Source organism: Thrips palmi, unplaced genomic scaffold (genome assembly GCF_012932325.1).
Source record: "Thrips palmi isolate BJ-2018 unplaced genomic scaffold, TpBJ-2018v1 HiC_scaffold_2, whole genome shotgun sequence".
NCBI classification, from domain to species: domain Eukaryota; kingdom Metazoa; phylum Arthropoda; class Insecta; order Thysanoptera; family Thripidae; genus Thrips; species Thrips palmi.
In genome coordinates, this window is record NW_023144629.1 from 4709286 (window position 1) to 4725415 (window position 16130).

Here is a 16130-nt window from a genome sequence, read left to right on the forward strand (position 1 = left end):
TGAAATTGCAAATGGTTTCGAAAGCCAAGGGGAAAGGCTAACGATGCCCAAAAGCTTCCAATTTAGCGATTTCTTCCTAATTAATGCTGAGAATCAACATTCTTTCCATCTAGAAATTTGTCATGTCTGCATTGTCACCGCCTGCAGGAAATGAACCCTAACCTCTTCATTTTAATTTTTAGAAATAATAGCTGATTTGATACTTAAAGAAGATTAAGTTTACCTATGGACAGTGCTAAAGTGATTATACGACCGTTAAGATGTCTGTAGTGGCGTTAAGTGGTAAATAAAGAAAGGGTAAAAGGAGGTCGTCATGAATCTCTGGCTGAAGCTGTCAACATCAGTCCCACTGCCAGAGCATTGAAGAAGACAAACGTGTCACGGTCATTATCCTTTTTCGTCTGGGTTTTGTATGGGTAGATTGCTTGTTTGGGGTCTATTTTTTTAAAGGATTTTTGCATTCTTTTTCGAATATTGGTTCTATTTTTTACACTTGTTGAGTAAATATTGTCTCTCCTGTCACTCTGTGCATCGAATTGTGCCCCTACACCCGAAATACGCGAGTTCTCAGTTCAACGACCTTGGACATTGCATTCGGTGATCCACTCCACTGGCATACTGCTGTTTTCTTTACTTTAAAGTGGAGAGCTTTCTCCGCTAGTGTTGTGCTTGCGCGCTGCCCATCGATGTTGTGAAGTGGTCTTCCTGCGGCGAGCACCGGTGTCCCAGATGATGGACAACGACAGAGGTAAGCAAAAAGGTTAACCTACGTATTGTGAGGAGCGCGAGTCCAAGTACTCGTCGGTCATGGTTCGGTTTTGGGTTCGTTCGTTGCCCCTCCATTTGCCGACTGATGAAAGGAGGCACTGTTAGTTCCTTTGACGCATTTCTGGAAATGGTTTGCTTTCCTCGGACAAAGTTCTTGAAGCCCTGCGGGCTAAAGGGTTGATGTTAATCTCAAAGCCTTGATTATATTGTCTTCGTAATTTTGGTGATGGGCATCGTCATGTACAGGTGCACCTGTTGTCCTTTGGAATTTACCTTTTCTTTGTGTCTTCAGTCCTTGTCAGTTCTTGAATTTGTATTGTAAGGAGCCGCTGATATAATATGGCACAGTTGTCACGTAAAAAGCTCAATTTGATTCTTACATAATATAACTAAATTCATTGCCGTACATGAGTCAAGCTCAAATAATGCAGGCTCTGTTTAAATTCTGCGACAACATCGCAAATTCTAGAGACGTGTCTGCTTTAGTCATTTCACAGAGATCTCTCCAATGGGATATTGACATTCAATCGGTGACATTTCTCCCTGTCCTGCTGCGGTGGATTGGAACCCATCTGAAAGCCCCCCGCCTGTGATAAGGACTACGTATTTGTCTTCCTCTCTCTCTCTCCTTCTCACCCTCTGTTCCCCATTCCTTCTCCTCGGCCCTGACCTTATTCTCCTTTGCAAGTACCCCTTCCCCCTCCCCCTCCCCGACCTCCTCTTCTTCTTCTGACGCCGTCTTGAGCATCCGAACTTGCTCCCATCGGCGGCTCCGCAGCTCCACGCTGGCCAGGCCGGGGCCGGGGCCACCGACTGCAAACTGCACGCACTGCACGCGCTGCACGCGGTGGGCCGTGGCTGCCGTGGCTGTGGCTGGTCAGTCGGGCTGGTGACGCCGCCGCCACTGGCACGGCACTGCAAACTGCAAGCCTGCACGCGCGGTGCATAGAGTGCATGGCGATGCGGTGAGCTGGTGCAGCCAGTGCGTCCGAGGTGGCCCCGTTGCCCGTTCAGTTTCTCTCGCAGCCGCCAGCGGCCGCGTGCGAGACGGCTCGGCGCGAGCGACGCGGGCCCCATGGCTAGGCCCGCGGGCCGCGGGAGCGACGAGGCGGGGCGGGGCGCGCCGCTTCGGACGCCGCCCTGGAGCAGTGCGCGGCGCGACGGCGAGCGGCGCGGCGCGGGCTTCAAGGCCACGGGTGGCGCGGCGTGGCGGCGTGGCGGCCCGTCCGAGCCGAGCCGAGCCGGCCAGCGCGGCCAGCGCTAGCAGCGCCAGCGCCCAGCACGATCAAGAGCCGGGGCAGGGCGGGCAGGGCCGGCAGGGCGCCCTTGTGGACCTTGTCAGGACTCGGGACGACGTGATAGCGCCACGCCGCCACCCCCTCGCGCCCCCACGCCGCGCACCGCACCGGCTGGGGGTGGGACACCCTCGAGGAGTGGAGGAGCATCGTGGGGAGCCTCCCCCTCCTCGCGAGGTGCTTGCCATGCATGCGCGATGACGGGCGTGTTGTCTTTCATGTACGATGCCCCCAATCTTATCGCCCACGCCGTTGTCTGGGCCGCGGCGGGCCGGGCGGCTCGGGGCGGCTAGAGCGGCAAACTCCGCGCACGGCGCGCACCCAGCCCCGCGGAACACGAAGCTGTCACCGCGGTGCCTCGCCGCGCCCCCGGGCACAACGGAGACGGCGTGTCGCCGGGTCGTGTGCCCAGTGTGCCCCCATGCCTCGCCTTGCGCGCCAGGGCCCCTGCGAGGTAGGCCGGCCCGCTCGACAGCCCCGTCCGACGGGCAGGCCCACGTGCAAGGGGCTCTCTCTCCCTCTCCGCCTTGACTCGCGCAGCTTGACTTCGCCCCGCCGCTCGTCGCGCTGTCTCTGTCGCACTCAAGGGTCGCACGCGGAGGGCTGCGAGAGAGACAGAGTGTCTGCACACTGCAGTGCTTTGACGGCCGCGTCGAGCAGCGTGCCAGGGCAGTGCCAGGAGGCTCATTCCGGACGATGCTTTCGTCGCTCTCCCTCTCTCGCACGCATGAGGAGTGAGAAAGGGGAGCGACGAAAGCCCTGTTCGAACTTTGCCAGCAAGGCGTCCTTGGAGGGGGTTGGCCTCACACCGCCTCAGACTTTCTCCTGTTTCCATTTTGCTCGCCCTGCTGCGCATTGGCTCTGTGTACAGCACGCTGGTTCCGAAAGTGGCGTCTCTCTCACACTGGTGTCGGCCCGTAGGGGTGCGAGAGGCACAGGGCGACGAAGGCGGCTCTCGGAATCCGTCTTCTGCTTGGCAGCCCATTACAGTGCGCGCACGGCGGCACGGCACGGCACGGCACGGGGCCGTCACGCCCAGACGCGAGTCGCCGCGCCGGGGGTTGCTTTTAATCAAGTTCGGGTTACCTTGGCTTGGCCCGCCTCCTGCCGCGCCGCCGCGCCACTGGGACCGAGTCGACGCCAATGGGTTCCTCATGTGCGCGGTGCGGAGCGGCAGGCCGAGCCCCTCCGGGCCCTTTGGGGGTAACGGCCCCCCGGATGACACCCCTCTGGGGGCCCCAGCCTGCCGCCCTGCCGCCCTGCGGGGGGCCGGGGTGTGAAGAGGCGCCGGCCAATGACCGTCGGAGGGGGTTCAGTTCGCGCTGCCACGCGCTGCTCCCCCACCCCTACACGAAGCACTGCGAAGCACGGCGAAGCAGGCAGGCCGCCGGGCCGCGTGTCGCCGTTTGACAGGCCGGGGTCGCGACCCCAGGCCGTACCCAAGCCAAGCCCTGTCGGCGCGGTGCCCCGCCCTCACGCCTCGCACGCCTCGCACTGCACCGGCCTCGCCGTCTAGCCCATCAGCCGCGATGAATAAACCACCGGGCATCGCTCCGTCTCCCTCGCACCGATGGCGGCATGCATGCGGACGGCGAGCGCGGCGCTGCGGCACTGCAAGGGCGATGCCGGCGGCCGATGCGGCGCTGCGCGAATTTAATCGGCGTTGTTGTTGTGCCTCCGGCGGGTGGCGAACCCAGCACCCAGCCCACGCGGGCCGCGCCCACCGCGTGCCGCCGCAGCTGCAGGCCGCCGCCGCGGCGAGTGACTTCCGCGTTGCAAGCCGCAGTGTCGCCGCTGCATCGCCGCCCCCCCCCCTCCTCCCCCCGCGGCGGAAGAGGATAGATGGGCCGGGATTAGAGCCCAAGGTCGCGGCGGCATGCGTGGCGTGGCGCGGCGGGGCACTGCTTGGCGGAGCCGCCGGGGGACACTATGTAGGCCACCTATTCTATGCACCGCTCGGCACCGCGTCGCAGCGGTCGCAGCCCTGGGGTACGCTTGACGCGCTTCTCGGCGCCCCGCCCCGCCCCGCCCGCGGACACACCCTGAAATAAAACGCGCATGGTGGCGGCCGAGGGGAGGGGGAGTACTGCAGGGGTTGCTGGGAGGGGGGGGGGTCCTCCACAGTGGAGTGGAGTGCGGTCTCGGCTAGGGGTTGCCCCCGCAGCCCCGCAGCAGGCCTGGGCTGCGCCAGGCTAGGCGTGCGACGCCCCTTGGGACTGAAATAATCCTGGCGGTGCAGTGCAGGCGACAGGCGGGGCGGCGGGGCGCGGCGGCAAGGTCTCGGTGCAGCCCTGCACTTGGCCCTGACTCGCTGGCGGCCCGTCGGCGGGGATGGTGAATGGGATGGGTGCGCCCCGCCCCGCCCAGAGCCCTGCCGCCCTGCGGTACCCCTGCCGCCACTACCGCTACCCGTACCAGCCGGGTCGATAGAGCAGTGGGGACAGCTGGGAGGCGGCTGGGGCCTGGCGGCGGGCTGGCCTGGCGGCGCGGCTGGCTGCCTCGCTCGGCGCTGTCAGTTGAGTCACAAGAGTCAGCACCGCAGCGTGCCGACGGTGCCGACGGTGCCGCGCCGTGTCCGCGGCCGTGTCACGCAGCGACACGTCCGCGTGTTGAGTGCGTGCCGTGTCGCCGCCATGTACAAGAAGGAGAAGCCCATGATGTCGGTGGCCGCCATCATCCAGGGCGCCCAGGCGCAGGCGGGCCTCTGGGGGCGACCCGGCGGTGAGTTGGGGTGCGGAGCACGCCAGCACGCAAGAGGACTGCAAGTGTGGGGTGCAAGTGGAGCGCACGCGGGTGTCGCCGCCAGCGGGGGTTGATCCAGCGTCAGGTGTCGAGTGGGGCCAGCCAGTGTCTAGTGCGAGGGCGTATGTAGAGCGAACCGTGAGCCCGCAAAGCAAGCAGTGCCTTGCCGATGCTGCGATGCTGCCGTGTGCGGGCCGTGTGCAGGTGGAGCACGTCTCGAGCTTGCAGCGCGGCGAGTCAAGCGTGCAGTCCAGACCAAGTGTCAAGAAGTTAATGTGGAGCAAGTGTCAAGAGGGGGGGGGGAGTGCGGAGAAAGTGTCCAACCCTCTCGCAGGTCACGTGGACGAGTGGGGGTGGGAAGCAGAACAGGGGGGGCGGTCGGACTGGACCACCTTGGCAGTGAAGAGGGTGCAACGGTGCAGGGGGATGCTGCAGGGGGAAGGGGGCTCCCTGGGCTTTGGATGACGGCGAGAGGTTAAAAAAAAATTATGCGCAGGATAACTTAGAACAATTAAAAATTGACTTTTGAATTTTTGTCATCCCATCACTAACCGTTGACGAAAGAAAAACGCAAAAAAAAGTTAGGTTTTGACGGCCCGCACCCCCTTTCCTCTGGTCCGCTGCGCGACGCCGCGACGCCGCGACACCCCCTTGTTTGTGAACACGGACACCAGCTCGCACTAGCTAGCTCCCTCCGACACCTGTACCGTTGCGCAACGCGGCCGCGGCAACGCGCATTGAAACGGACGCGCCTCATCGAAATGCGGGCTCACTGTAGTATTTTGGAAAGTTTGCCAAGTCGTGTGGCAACGACGACTATACTATACGTGCGCGTTGCGCCAAGAGATGGTTTTTTCCTTCTTTCGTTTTTTTTTTGTTCTTTTTTTTTTTTTTTTGCTTTTTCAAAAAATGAAAAGTGCCATTACCGGCTGGCCGGTGTGGAGCTTGGCTTGTTGACACGGCGAGGCCAGGCCAGCCAAGCCAGCCCGGCCAGCCCAGCAGGCCTCTACCGGCCGCGCTGGCCAAGCTGGCGGACGTCCACGAGACGGAGAGGAGCCGCTCTGTCATCCGCGCCACGCTTTGCTCTGCCTCGCTCTGCCGTGCTCTGGCTCGGCCGCGTCGCCGCGTCACGCCATTGTCTTTGTCTGCCCGTTGAATGATGCGATCCGTGGAAAAGTCTGTCACCGGCCGGAGCCGTTTAATTATTGGTGCACTGGCGGGGGCGGGGGCGGCACTGCCGGCCGGCCCGGCCAGCGCGGACGATGACCGACTGACCCAGTTTTCGTTTTTGGACGTCCGTCGGATTTGCTTGGGGGAGGGGCTCATCTTGTCTTGCTGCGCGTCGCTGGAGACTGAAAGCTGGAGACGCGTGGAGGCTGTCCCGGCCACGGCCACCCTCTCCGAGAGTCGTTTTCGTCGCTCTGTCTCTCTCGCTCTCGTGGGGCGTCCCGTACAGGTGCGAGAGAGACAGAGCGACGAAACGACTACTGGATTGGACTTCCCCTCGACGCCGAAGGGACGTTGGACAAACGATTCTCGCCTGGACTCTATGGGCACGCCCTCCAGCACGCCTCCACCCTGAATGGTCTATAGGCCATTCGCACCCGTGCGGCCGTCTGTCTGTCTGCCCGCCCGCCCACGGCGAGTTTGGGGGTGGAGCGTTGCCACCTGCCGACGCATCGCCATCGCCGGCTGACGGGGTGACGTCACGCCGGTGGCGAGCGGAGACCATTTTGACGTCACGTGGCGACGCGGCGACGCTCGGCCGCTCTGTGTCTTAGCCCGTTTCCACGGGGGGCTTTCCATGCCCGCCCGCGGCGTCTCCCTCTCGCACTCGCGCGCGGGGCGTCGGGAGAAAGAGAGAGAGAGGCCTGTCACTCGGCCCGCGTCGCGCCTCCCGCGTTTCCCGCGCTCCTGGAGGATGACTGATTGGCGGAGGCGCGGGCGGTGCGCGGTGCGCGCGGCAGGCGGCGGTGGCTTCGATTTGCGATTCGGGCGCCACGCCTCGCCTCGCCTTCGGCCATGTCGCCTTGCCCGCCTTGCCCGCCTTGCCCCCCGCGGCATGGCTCCGGTTTAACCTTTGAAAGGTCGAACAACTCGTTACGCGGGGCCGTTCGCGCCGTTCGCGCTGCCTCATTTCGGTTGTGAATCTTTTGCCGGCCGTCGCCACCACACCGCGAGTGTGTGCGCGCGCCTCCTTACTTGGCGGGCTAGAAAGCATAAGAAAGCCCAAGGGAACGGCAGGCTTCTTCGGCAATGAGTCGCTCGGCAGGTTAAGGTAGGTTGGGGAGCGAGCGTCGAACACACCAAAGGCACTCTTGAGGCGCGCCCCGCTGACGCGCTGACGCGCTGACGCAACCAGGCGATCAACCCATTGGATCACCCCTCGAGGGGCTCGCCCGTCCCACGGGGTCGCCTTAATTGGTGCTTGCGGGATTGATTCATTCACCGAGCGGCCCCTCGTGGGAGGCTTGACTGACTTGACGGCGGCAAGGTTGAACGGAAGGCGGGGGCGCGGGGGTGGGGCGCCCAGGGGTGGTTCCTCGGGGATGGCGCCGAGGACCGCGTCGTCGCTCCGTCACTGTCGCACCGAAGGAGCTCTCCGTAAGAGTGCGGGAGGGAGAGGACTCTCGGAATGAGTCTGCCGAGGGGCGTGGCGGGTTGCACTGGGATGGGCACTGGATGGGGCTCGGCACTGCACTGCTATGCATGCTGCTGCAAGCTGCCTGCAGCTTCAGTCCGCGGCTTTGTCCATGTGCAGCGCGCCGCGCCACGCCGCGCCACGCCGCACCGCGCCCTCCCACGCCGCCTGCACTGCACGGCCAAGGTCGCGCCAGGATCGCGCTCGCCGCGTTTGATGACGACTGCGCTTTACCGAAGCGCGAAGCGCCGCGGAGCACGGTAACCTACATTAACCTGGACGCCGAGTCGAACCATGCGGGTTGTTCGCCGTGCTAATGGAGAGAGGCGCCTGTCTGTCTGCCTGTCTGTCTGTCTGTCTGTCTGTCGGCGACTCTGCCTGTGTCTGCGGTCAACGCGACGCGTGGAAATGTTGCGTGGTCCGGGTCCAGCGGGTCCAGCCTGCCCGGGCCGGTCCGGCCCGGTACTGCGGAGGTACCTCGGTACCGAGGTGCCGTGTCCGTGCCGGCGCGTCGGAACGGCGCGGAGTGGCGTGGCGGCCAGTGGCGGGAGTGGCGGCCGGTGCTAGCGCCGAGTACGTACGAGTGGCGAGCTAGCTCTGCTCCGCGCTCCGCTCTGCTCGGGGCCTTGGATGACCCTGAGGCTGGGGCCCAACCGGCTGCCGGCTCGGTCTCGGTACGCCGTACGCCTCTCTGTGCAGCGCGGCCGAGCCTGCCCGCCCGCCTGCCTGCCTGCCTGCCTGTGCGCGCCACCGCGGAAGAGACGCGGCCGCTCCGGGTGGGGGGCGCGGAGGGGGCGGGGGGCGGGGCAATCACAAGTGACATTGAAGTTCGCTCGCCGCGCCACGCCACACGGTGCTCGGTGCTCACCGGCCAGGACGAGGAGGAGCAGGGGAGGGGTGTGTCTATTTCTGCACCTTGGCTCGGGAGATGTTGTCAGGGCTCTTGAAAGGGAAGGGATGGGATGGGGTCGGGGTGCGTCCGTCACTGTCCGGGCCGCGGGCCGGGTGTGGTGATGCATTCACGTACAGTACACAGCGCCACAAAGCCTCTCGAAGCTCGATCAATCAGTTCACAATGGACCGTTCGCTTTCAGACCGCCGTCAGGTTTGGCAGCAGCGTGTGAAAATGGGAAGAAATCGCAGCCAATCCTGACCAACTGCGCATTTTCCGTTCCGGGGAGCTTAGGTTTTCTCTCTTGGCTAGCGCAGTAAACGTTTTAATTTTAACAGTGCTGATCTTTCCAGCCACACGGAGTAGAACTATTTATTAGCATGATGCGCAGCATTGGCACCCATGCTGCACTGGAGGATCTTTATCTTTGCAGTTGAGCATTGTTTTCATTTTTTCTTTTCTGTCTTGTTGCAGGCCTTGGGCTGGACGGGGGCCTGATGGCGCCCCAGTCGCCCCTGGACATGAAGCCGGACCCAGCCCTCCTGGGCGTCGGCCCGCACAGTCCAAAGTAAGTCGAAGCGCGAAGCGCGAAGCGCGAAGCGCCCTCCTAGTGGCTAGTTCCCTCAGGAATATTCGGTTTTAGTTTTGTGTCTGTAAACTTCTTACAGCACTCATTGGTTCCCTGCGCGAATGGTGGGACTTATCCTCATAATTAGCTGAGACGCAGTAGGCATGTTTCTGTCTAGGTGGTGTCGTTTTTAAAGCCATCCTCTTTTCTTTACTGTCAGATAATTGTCTTTAACACACTGGAGCAATTGGAATCGATCATTGTTCCAGAGGATGGCGGATTTTACATGTCTCTTGGATTTCCTTTTTTAAACTATTGGTCCCGTTGAGTTCCTTTTAGTCTGGTTCTCAGTGTCTTCTTTACTTTTTCCTCTAGACATTAGTTAGGATCCCTACAGCTTAGTAGACGTTGCATGCGCATGTACTGTAGCCTAGCCAAGCTTGGTGAATGCCCTTTCGCTACTAACTAGTTCCTTACTCTGTTTTGTGGCGTGCAAAGTGGTTCACCTGAGCCCGGCATGTTTTTCAGCTCCTTCAACTCCATGGGAAGCGGAATGATGAACAACTCTGGAGGCTCAGGGCAAACCAAGAATTCGGGGAGCACATCCCCCTATCCACCTAACCATCCTCTAAGTGGGTCAAAACACCTTTGCTCTATCTGTGGAGACCGAGCTAGTGGAAAGCATTACGGAGTGTACAGGTTGGTGTCATTTATTAAATTTTTCCTGGCCTTTTGCCTGAGTCTCACTGTTTGCTGTCACACTTGATTTTCTTTTCGGCAGTTGTGAAGGATGTAAGGGGTTCTTCAAAAGGACTGTGCGCAAGGATTTGTCTTACGCATGCCGTGAGGATCGGAATTGCATTATTGACAAGCGCCAGAGAAATAGATGTCAATATTGCCGATATCAGAAATGCCTCAGCATGGGGATGAAACGAGAGGCTGTTCAGGTAGATATAACCCCTTACTGTGTTTAATGACTTACTTTTTTTTAAGTTTTACTTGAATTTGTGTCATTAAATGCTTATGTTAAAATTTGAACTATAGGAGGAACGACAGCGCACAAGGGACCGGGATCAAGGTGAAGTTGAATCAACAAGTACAGTCCACACAGACATGCGTATTGAGATGATTTTGGAAGCTGATCGTCGTGTGGAATGCAAACAAGAGAATTCTGCAGATGTGGAGGTGAACATACTTATGATATTGTATATATTACTTTTCTTAAATAATTATTTTTCATTTAGGAGAAATCAATGCATCCAAGGTGATATCTTGAAGTCTCTTTGGTACTCGGTGACAAAAAAAATCCTTAACAATATTTTTTAAATAAATTTAACTAACTTTAAATAGATTTTAAAAAGTCTTAGGCCTTTGATTTGGGGGCTCTAAACATATGAATTTGCCTAGCACTTTCTAGGCATCCTCCATATAAAGAAAAGCATGGCGTAATGTGTTTTGCAGAGGTGGAATAAGGCGATCGCATCTTTTGGTTGTGTGTCGCAGAACGCAATGACCAACATCTGCCAGGCTACGAACCGACAGTTGTTCCAGCTAGTGGACTGGGCTAAGAACATCCCTCACTTTGCATCTCTGCCCTTGGAGGATCAGGTGCTACTGTTAAGGGCTGGTGAGTAGAATTCCCTGCTTCTTCATTTTCTCTTGATGAGTTTAATAAAAAAGTTGACTGTTTTGTGTGTGTTACAGGCTGGAATGAGTTGCTTATAGCTGCTTTCTCTCATCGCTCAATTGATGTGGAAGATGGCATTGTGCTTGCTAATGGTCTCACAGTACACCGAAATTCAGCTCACCAAGCTGGTGTGGGAAATATTTTTGACAGAGTTCTTACTGAACTTGTAAATAAGATGCGGGACATGCGGATGGACAAGTCTGAACTGGCCTGTCTGCGCACCATTATTCTTTTTAACCCAGGCAAGGAACCTGCATATTCCAAACTTTAATGTTTTATCACACTTGACACAACTCTCTCTTATTATGATGATGTTCTTTGCAGAAGTGAAAGGGCTGAGGTCAAAGCAAGAAGTTGATCTTCTCCGTGAAAAAGTCTACGCAACTCTGGAGGAATACACCAGAGTCACCCATCCAAATGATCCTGCCCGTTTCTCCAAATTATTGCTGCGCCTGCCTCCACTGCGGTCAATTGGGTTGAAGTGTTTGGAGCATTTGTTTTTCTTCCGGCTCATTGGTGATGTTCCCATTGATACGTTCCTCATGGAAATGTTAGAGTCTCCTGCTGATCCATAATTTTTTTAATATACTTGTTTGAGAGGTGCGCACTCTTCTCTCAAGGTAGTCTGCATTTATTTCTAATTTGTGTCACTATGCCTTTTAGTTACGTTGTTAACAATTAAACTGTCAGCCAAACTTGTTAATGGTACTGCTCATTTTAATACAAAAGCACATATACTTCCAAGAAAATCATGTGCAGGGTCTTTCAGTAATCTCTCAATGTTTCAAGTTTGTTTATTTTTGTTTGATTCGATGGTGATAGAAAAATTAATTGAGAACTTATTGTAACAGAATGTCGATTGTAGCTAATGGAGTGTGTCTTAGATGATCTGTCTAACTTCCTGAACTTAGCAATACCAATTGTAGGCTGAAACATAGTGTTTTAATTTGCCTTCATTGCACCATTAATGAGTTTCTGATACTTTTTTTATACTTATTACTATTGATTTTGTGGAAATTTTAATTCTCTTCTTTGTAAAGATCAAAAGTTAACTATTTATTTTCATACAGATTGGAGTAATCTTATTTTTTAGCCCTTATTGTTTCTGTCTGTTGCCTAAGTGAAAGTTTAACACTTTGTGTAGTGTTAGTCATTTGTTTTCACTTAAACCTACCTCTTACTTAAGTAATAAATCATGTGAGTAATTAGTGAATGGTTTGATCAGTGTCACTTCAATTTTGTAATATACAGATATGTGATGTTCGCAGTAAGCTTTACTTAGTACAGTAGTTGAGTGTTATTCTGAACAGTATTGTGAAATTCTCATTTTGATTTGAGGTCTTAAGCCTTGGAGACACAATTTGTTTTTTGGTGCTTGATGTTGTCGTTTTAATCCACTATCTTTAATAGTGGTGGTTATTGGCTTAACTTTCTCTTTTGGGGTATGTGAAAATTCTCATTACAGTCAGTATACTTAAAAACCATGATGGTTGCTTTTATCCTCTATTTTGCATTTGATTGCAAGCTGATTTTGCATGGTTCCACATCAGTCATTTGTTCCCATTGTTCTGATTTAATTCATCCACCTTGTTCTATGAACTGATATGTAGTTGGCATGTAACTCATCATTATTCCATGTTTGCAGGGTGCAGCATTGTCTCTTCTAGACCTACATGTATTTTCGATATCTTTTTTTTTTTTTTTTTAAAGGGATAAGTGATGTTATCAGATATCCAATGGGCATAACGTAAAGGTGCTATTACTGATTTGTTTTTTGTTGTATTTTTTTTTCTCTTTAAGTGAACAGAATGTTAGACTCTTGACAGCTCTTGTACCAACTTTATAATTTATGATTTTATGAAATCACTGTGAAGGATTTCTGCCAGTTCATAGTTTACTGTAAGGCGTTTTGTTTTTTTCCTGTTTGGAAAGGTGAATGATCTTCGAATTTGCTTTTTTTTATTTATCTTGAAAGCTAGTGATATAACTTTACTCAATTATCTGTAGGGTCTATGTTATTTGGGCTTTTACTGTGTACTTTGATTATTTATTATGAAAATTTTCAAAATTTAATGTTGTATTTCATGTCTAGTTTATGTAGAAGTTTTGTTATTTTGTTTTGACTAGGAAGAGTGATTATGTCATTTGCATTTTCCAGAACTTTTGAAGGGACAATCCATGAGATCAATATCATATGGGCCTCTTACACGATGGTAAATGAATGGTACATTAAGTACTTCTTGAGGCATATTTCATTGTTTTATTGGTTGTGACAGTTTATTAGCAAAAGTTCGTTGTAATTGTGGACTCATTTGTAAAAACCGTTTAGGTGCATTTCATTATGTAGTGAAAATCATGGTGCAATGCTCGAACCCATCTTGTATTAACATCTTAAGTGATGTTTTTCTTCTTCTAAGTTCTTGTCCCCATATAGTAGTTGATTTGTAATGTTTATGATGAAAACTAAGTACAAATTATTATTACTATTTGTAGATTATCCTGATTTAATATTTAATGTTGAGTAATTAAAAATTAGAGTGTGATGTTTCCTTATTTTCTCTTTCAAATTGTTAACATTCATTTCTTTTAAAATTTCCATTTTGTAATTTTTCATTGCTTACTCTTACCATACAGAAACCAAGTGGGGGAAAACTTTGGCCTTCGTTCTAATGTTATGCCAAGAGAAACTTTTTAAAATCTTTTATGAAATAGAAGAGAAAATTATCTTTCTAAATATTTGTGCTTAATTTGACTGCCATGAGCTTACTGAAGGTTCTGACACGTGAAATCCTTGGGGTGCTGCATTTCTGGAAATAGGTTTCGTTTCTCATGTTTTGAAGAGGTTCACTGGTTGATTTCAAGTGCCTTAGCTTTCACAAATGGCTTTGTCTTGAAAAGGCATCTGGTACCTGTTGGCTGTTATTAAGTAGTAAATAATGTTCCACATTCCAAGCCCAAAGCTTCAAACTCATTTGCTTTTTGTCATTGTCCGGCCCACCTCATATCCTGTAGAGTTAAACACCTTTCAAAGTAACTCTCTAATGAGTCTTTGGTGGCTTCCTCCCAACTAAGGTCTTGATTTTAAATTGGGCACGAAGATTAAGCTTCCTTTTTAATAACAAAAGATTCTTCAAGCAATACTGATTTGCGTTGAAAAGACCATTAAGATTAGTGCCAGGCATCTAGTCAGTAAATTTGTAAGGTGGCAGATGCTGTTGCAGATTGTTTTGATTCCTTCACAGGAGACAAGTAAATGCTCTAAAATTAAAAATTTTTATGCGGTTTAAGCTGCTTACAGCACCTCCTTGAATATCATATGGCAATGAAATTGTTTGTTAAAAGTTCTAAAGTATATGATTGAAGGAAATTTGTAGGTTTTAGATGTTGTTTTATATGTTTTATATGAGTTTTTCTTTCTTGTTTTCATGATGAAAACATGACTATTTTTCAAAAGATAAAAATCAAGTTGAGTGAATGTTAAGTTTCTTATAGAGTTTTATGAGACTTTCGTCAGAGTTGCACTTAGGTTGTGAACTTCTGCCTCTTAAAGGAGTGTAAGAAATGGAATTATGTGCCTTGTGATTATACCTTTGTCACTGATCAGAAAGTCGAAAGTTGGCATGTCCTTTTAAATAAATATTATTTTTTTGTGAATTTTCCGAACAAAGCAAGTCAGTTAAATCAACTTTTATACCTTAAGATCATGAATAACAAGCACAGGAATCCATATCTGCTCTTATGAATGCATGATATACACGGGTCAATATGACCTTTATCGAATGGCTAGTGTTTGTATTGTACAGAAGATATGTGATACAATTATGTTTTTCATCGTTGCCAGTTTGTAAATCCTCATTTTCATTTTAATATGCTTCCTGTTGTGACCTTGAGCTTCTGTATGATTGCAGTCAAGGCTTCTGTGAATTGGCTTATATTATAATTATTGTAACAATTTCATGGTGTATTTTTTTCCCTTTCTTTTTATGAGAAGTAGGGTCTATGTAGGTTTTGCTCCCAGCAATGTGTCTGGTACTATGCACAATTGTCTTGATTCTTTAGTACAGGTTCATTTATGATCTACATGTGTGATGATATTAGTGCCCTGGTATCTTCTTGATGTCATGTTCTTGTTTAAAGCAGTTCTTGTTAGAATTAATAAAGCACCTGTTCAAAAGTGTACTCCATTTTGTTTAATTTCTTGCCCTCAAACATTGTCCTTAAATACGTATTCAACACAAAAAGAGACAACACAACATTTTGAATATCACCGATTTTGTAGGTCTAAGATTTCTCAAGCCTTTCCTCTTAACAAAAGAACCTTCCATTTCACAAAAATAAAAGTAAAACAAAGCGGTTATTACAACGCAGTCAAATTTACAAAGTGTCATGGGCTTGAGAGGGAAAATGGAGAGGGGGAATGCCACCCTTTAAAGCCTGCGCGCCCTCCTGGATTTGATGATCCTGGTGGAGGCGGTGGAGGCCGTGGAGACGGACGACGCGGAGGCCGCCGACCTAGCGGAGACCCTGGAGGCGGAGGTGGACACGGTGGTGCCACTCGCCTTGCGTGCCGTGGCCGTGGTCCGGGAGGTCGCCTTTTTGGCCCCGGCGGCCCCGGCAGCCCTGGCCTTCGCCATGGCCCTGGCCAGGGGCGTCGAGCTGGAGGCGGAGGCAGAGGCGGCCTTCCTGGCGGGCACCGCGGGCACGCCGCGCGAGGCTCCGGACTGCTGCCTGGGCGGCAGCTTGAAAGAGCCCGACGCCCCGCGACCGCGAGTCTGCACCACGACGCCGTCGCCGACGGCCGAGCGCAGGAACTTGCGGATCCGGGGCGCGCGGTAGCGCATGTCCACCTGCGCAGACAAACAACGACGTCATGCACGCTGCTCGAGAGATGTACCTCAGAACCCACTCGAGAAAGAGGCAGTCACCTTGTAAACGGCCTCGATGTATTTCTTGATATTGTGCAGGGACGACCCGGTCCTCTCGCCCAGGGTCTTGATGGCGTCCTTCACCATGTCAGCGGTGCTGGCCTTCTCCATTTTTGATCTTTTCTTGGGGAGACCTGGTCTTTGTATCTTGGCTGACGGTTTATTTATGCGTCCTAGCAGCGGTCAGACTGCCTTTGCATCCATGGATACACACTGGGACTTCCCTCAGCAAGCCCCATTCTTGCTGAGCTATTGCCCGTTTCCCAGGTGAGGGAGTGTTTGATCTCTCTGCATCGCTCTGGCACGGGGGCTGGGTCAGACTGGGGCCTGTTAATACATTTTCTGAAATTCGGAGAGTCCAGCTTCGGTCTAGCTGAATATATAAATTTAAAACGTTGGGATTCGAACTCCAGACCTTCGAGTTGATGGAACGGAGCTCTACGGCTTCAGCTACATGTTGCACAGATTGTTACCAACATAACATGGTCCCATACACAACACGCGCTCGCGCACATCATACAATACAACTATCTTTTAATCAAAAAAAGAGATTTTTAATCAAACGGTAAATTTCAACGCAAAAATTCGAGAGTGTTCTTGATTGGAGAAGAA

At 52.6% G+C, this 16130-nt stretch overlaps 2 protein-coding genes across 6 annotated transcripts; one reads left to right on the top strand and one right to left on the bottom strand.

The window, feature by feature from the left end:
* Positions 1-395: 395 nt before the first annotated feature.
* Positions 396-14772, top strand: LOC117646734 (retinoic acid receptor RXR-alpha-B). Of its 5 annotated transcripts, none has more exons than XM_034387884.1 (8): positions 396-748; positions 8813-8906; positions 9405-9605; positions 9688-9853; positions 9951-10091; positions 10368-10533; positions 10611-10835; positions 10918-14772. In XM_034387884.1, exons 1-8 carry the CDS (start codon positions 730-732, stop codon positions 11166-11168), a joined length of 1263 nt encoding a protein of 420 aa, XP_034243775.1. In that variant the 5' UTR covers positions 396-729; the 3' UTR covers positions 11169-14772. The 5 variants fall into 5 exon arrangements, with proteins under 5 accessions (XP_034243775.1, XP_034243776.1, XP_034243777.1 ...); XM_034387885.1 differs by having other exon boundaries at positions 9435-9605; XM_034387886.1 differs by lacking the exon at positions 396-748 and adding an exon at positions 4633-4784.
* Positions 13780-15988, bottom strand: LOC117647403 (histone H1.3-like). Its single transcript, XM_034389131.1, has 5 exons — positions 15934-15988; positions 15519-15860; positions 15106-15440; positions 14758-14809; positions 13780-13851 (listed from the first exon to the last, which is right to left on the bottom strand). Exons 2-5 carry the CDS (start codon positions 15627-15629, stop codon positions 13780-13782), a joined length of 570 nt encoding a protein of 189 aa, XP_034245022.1. The 5' UTR covers positions 15630-15860; positions 15934-15988.
* Positions 15989-16130: the final 142 nt, after the last annotated feature.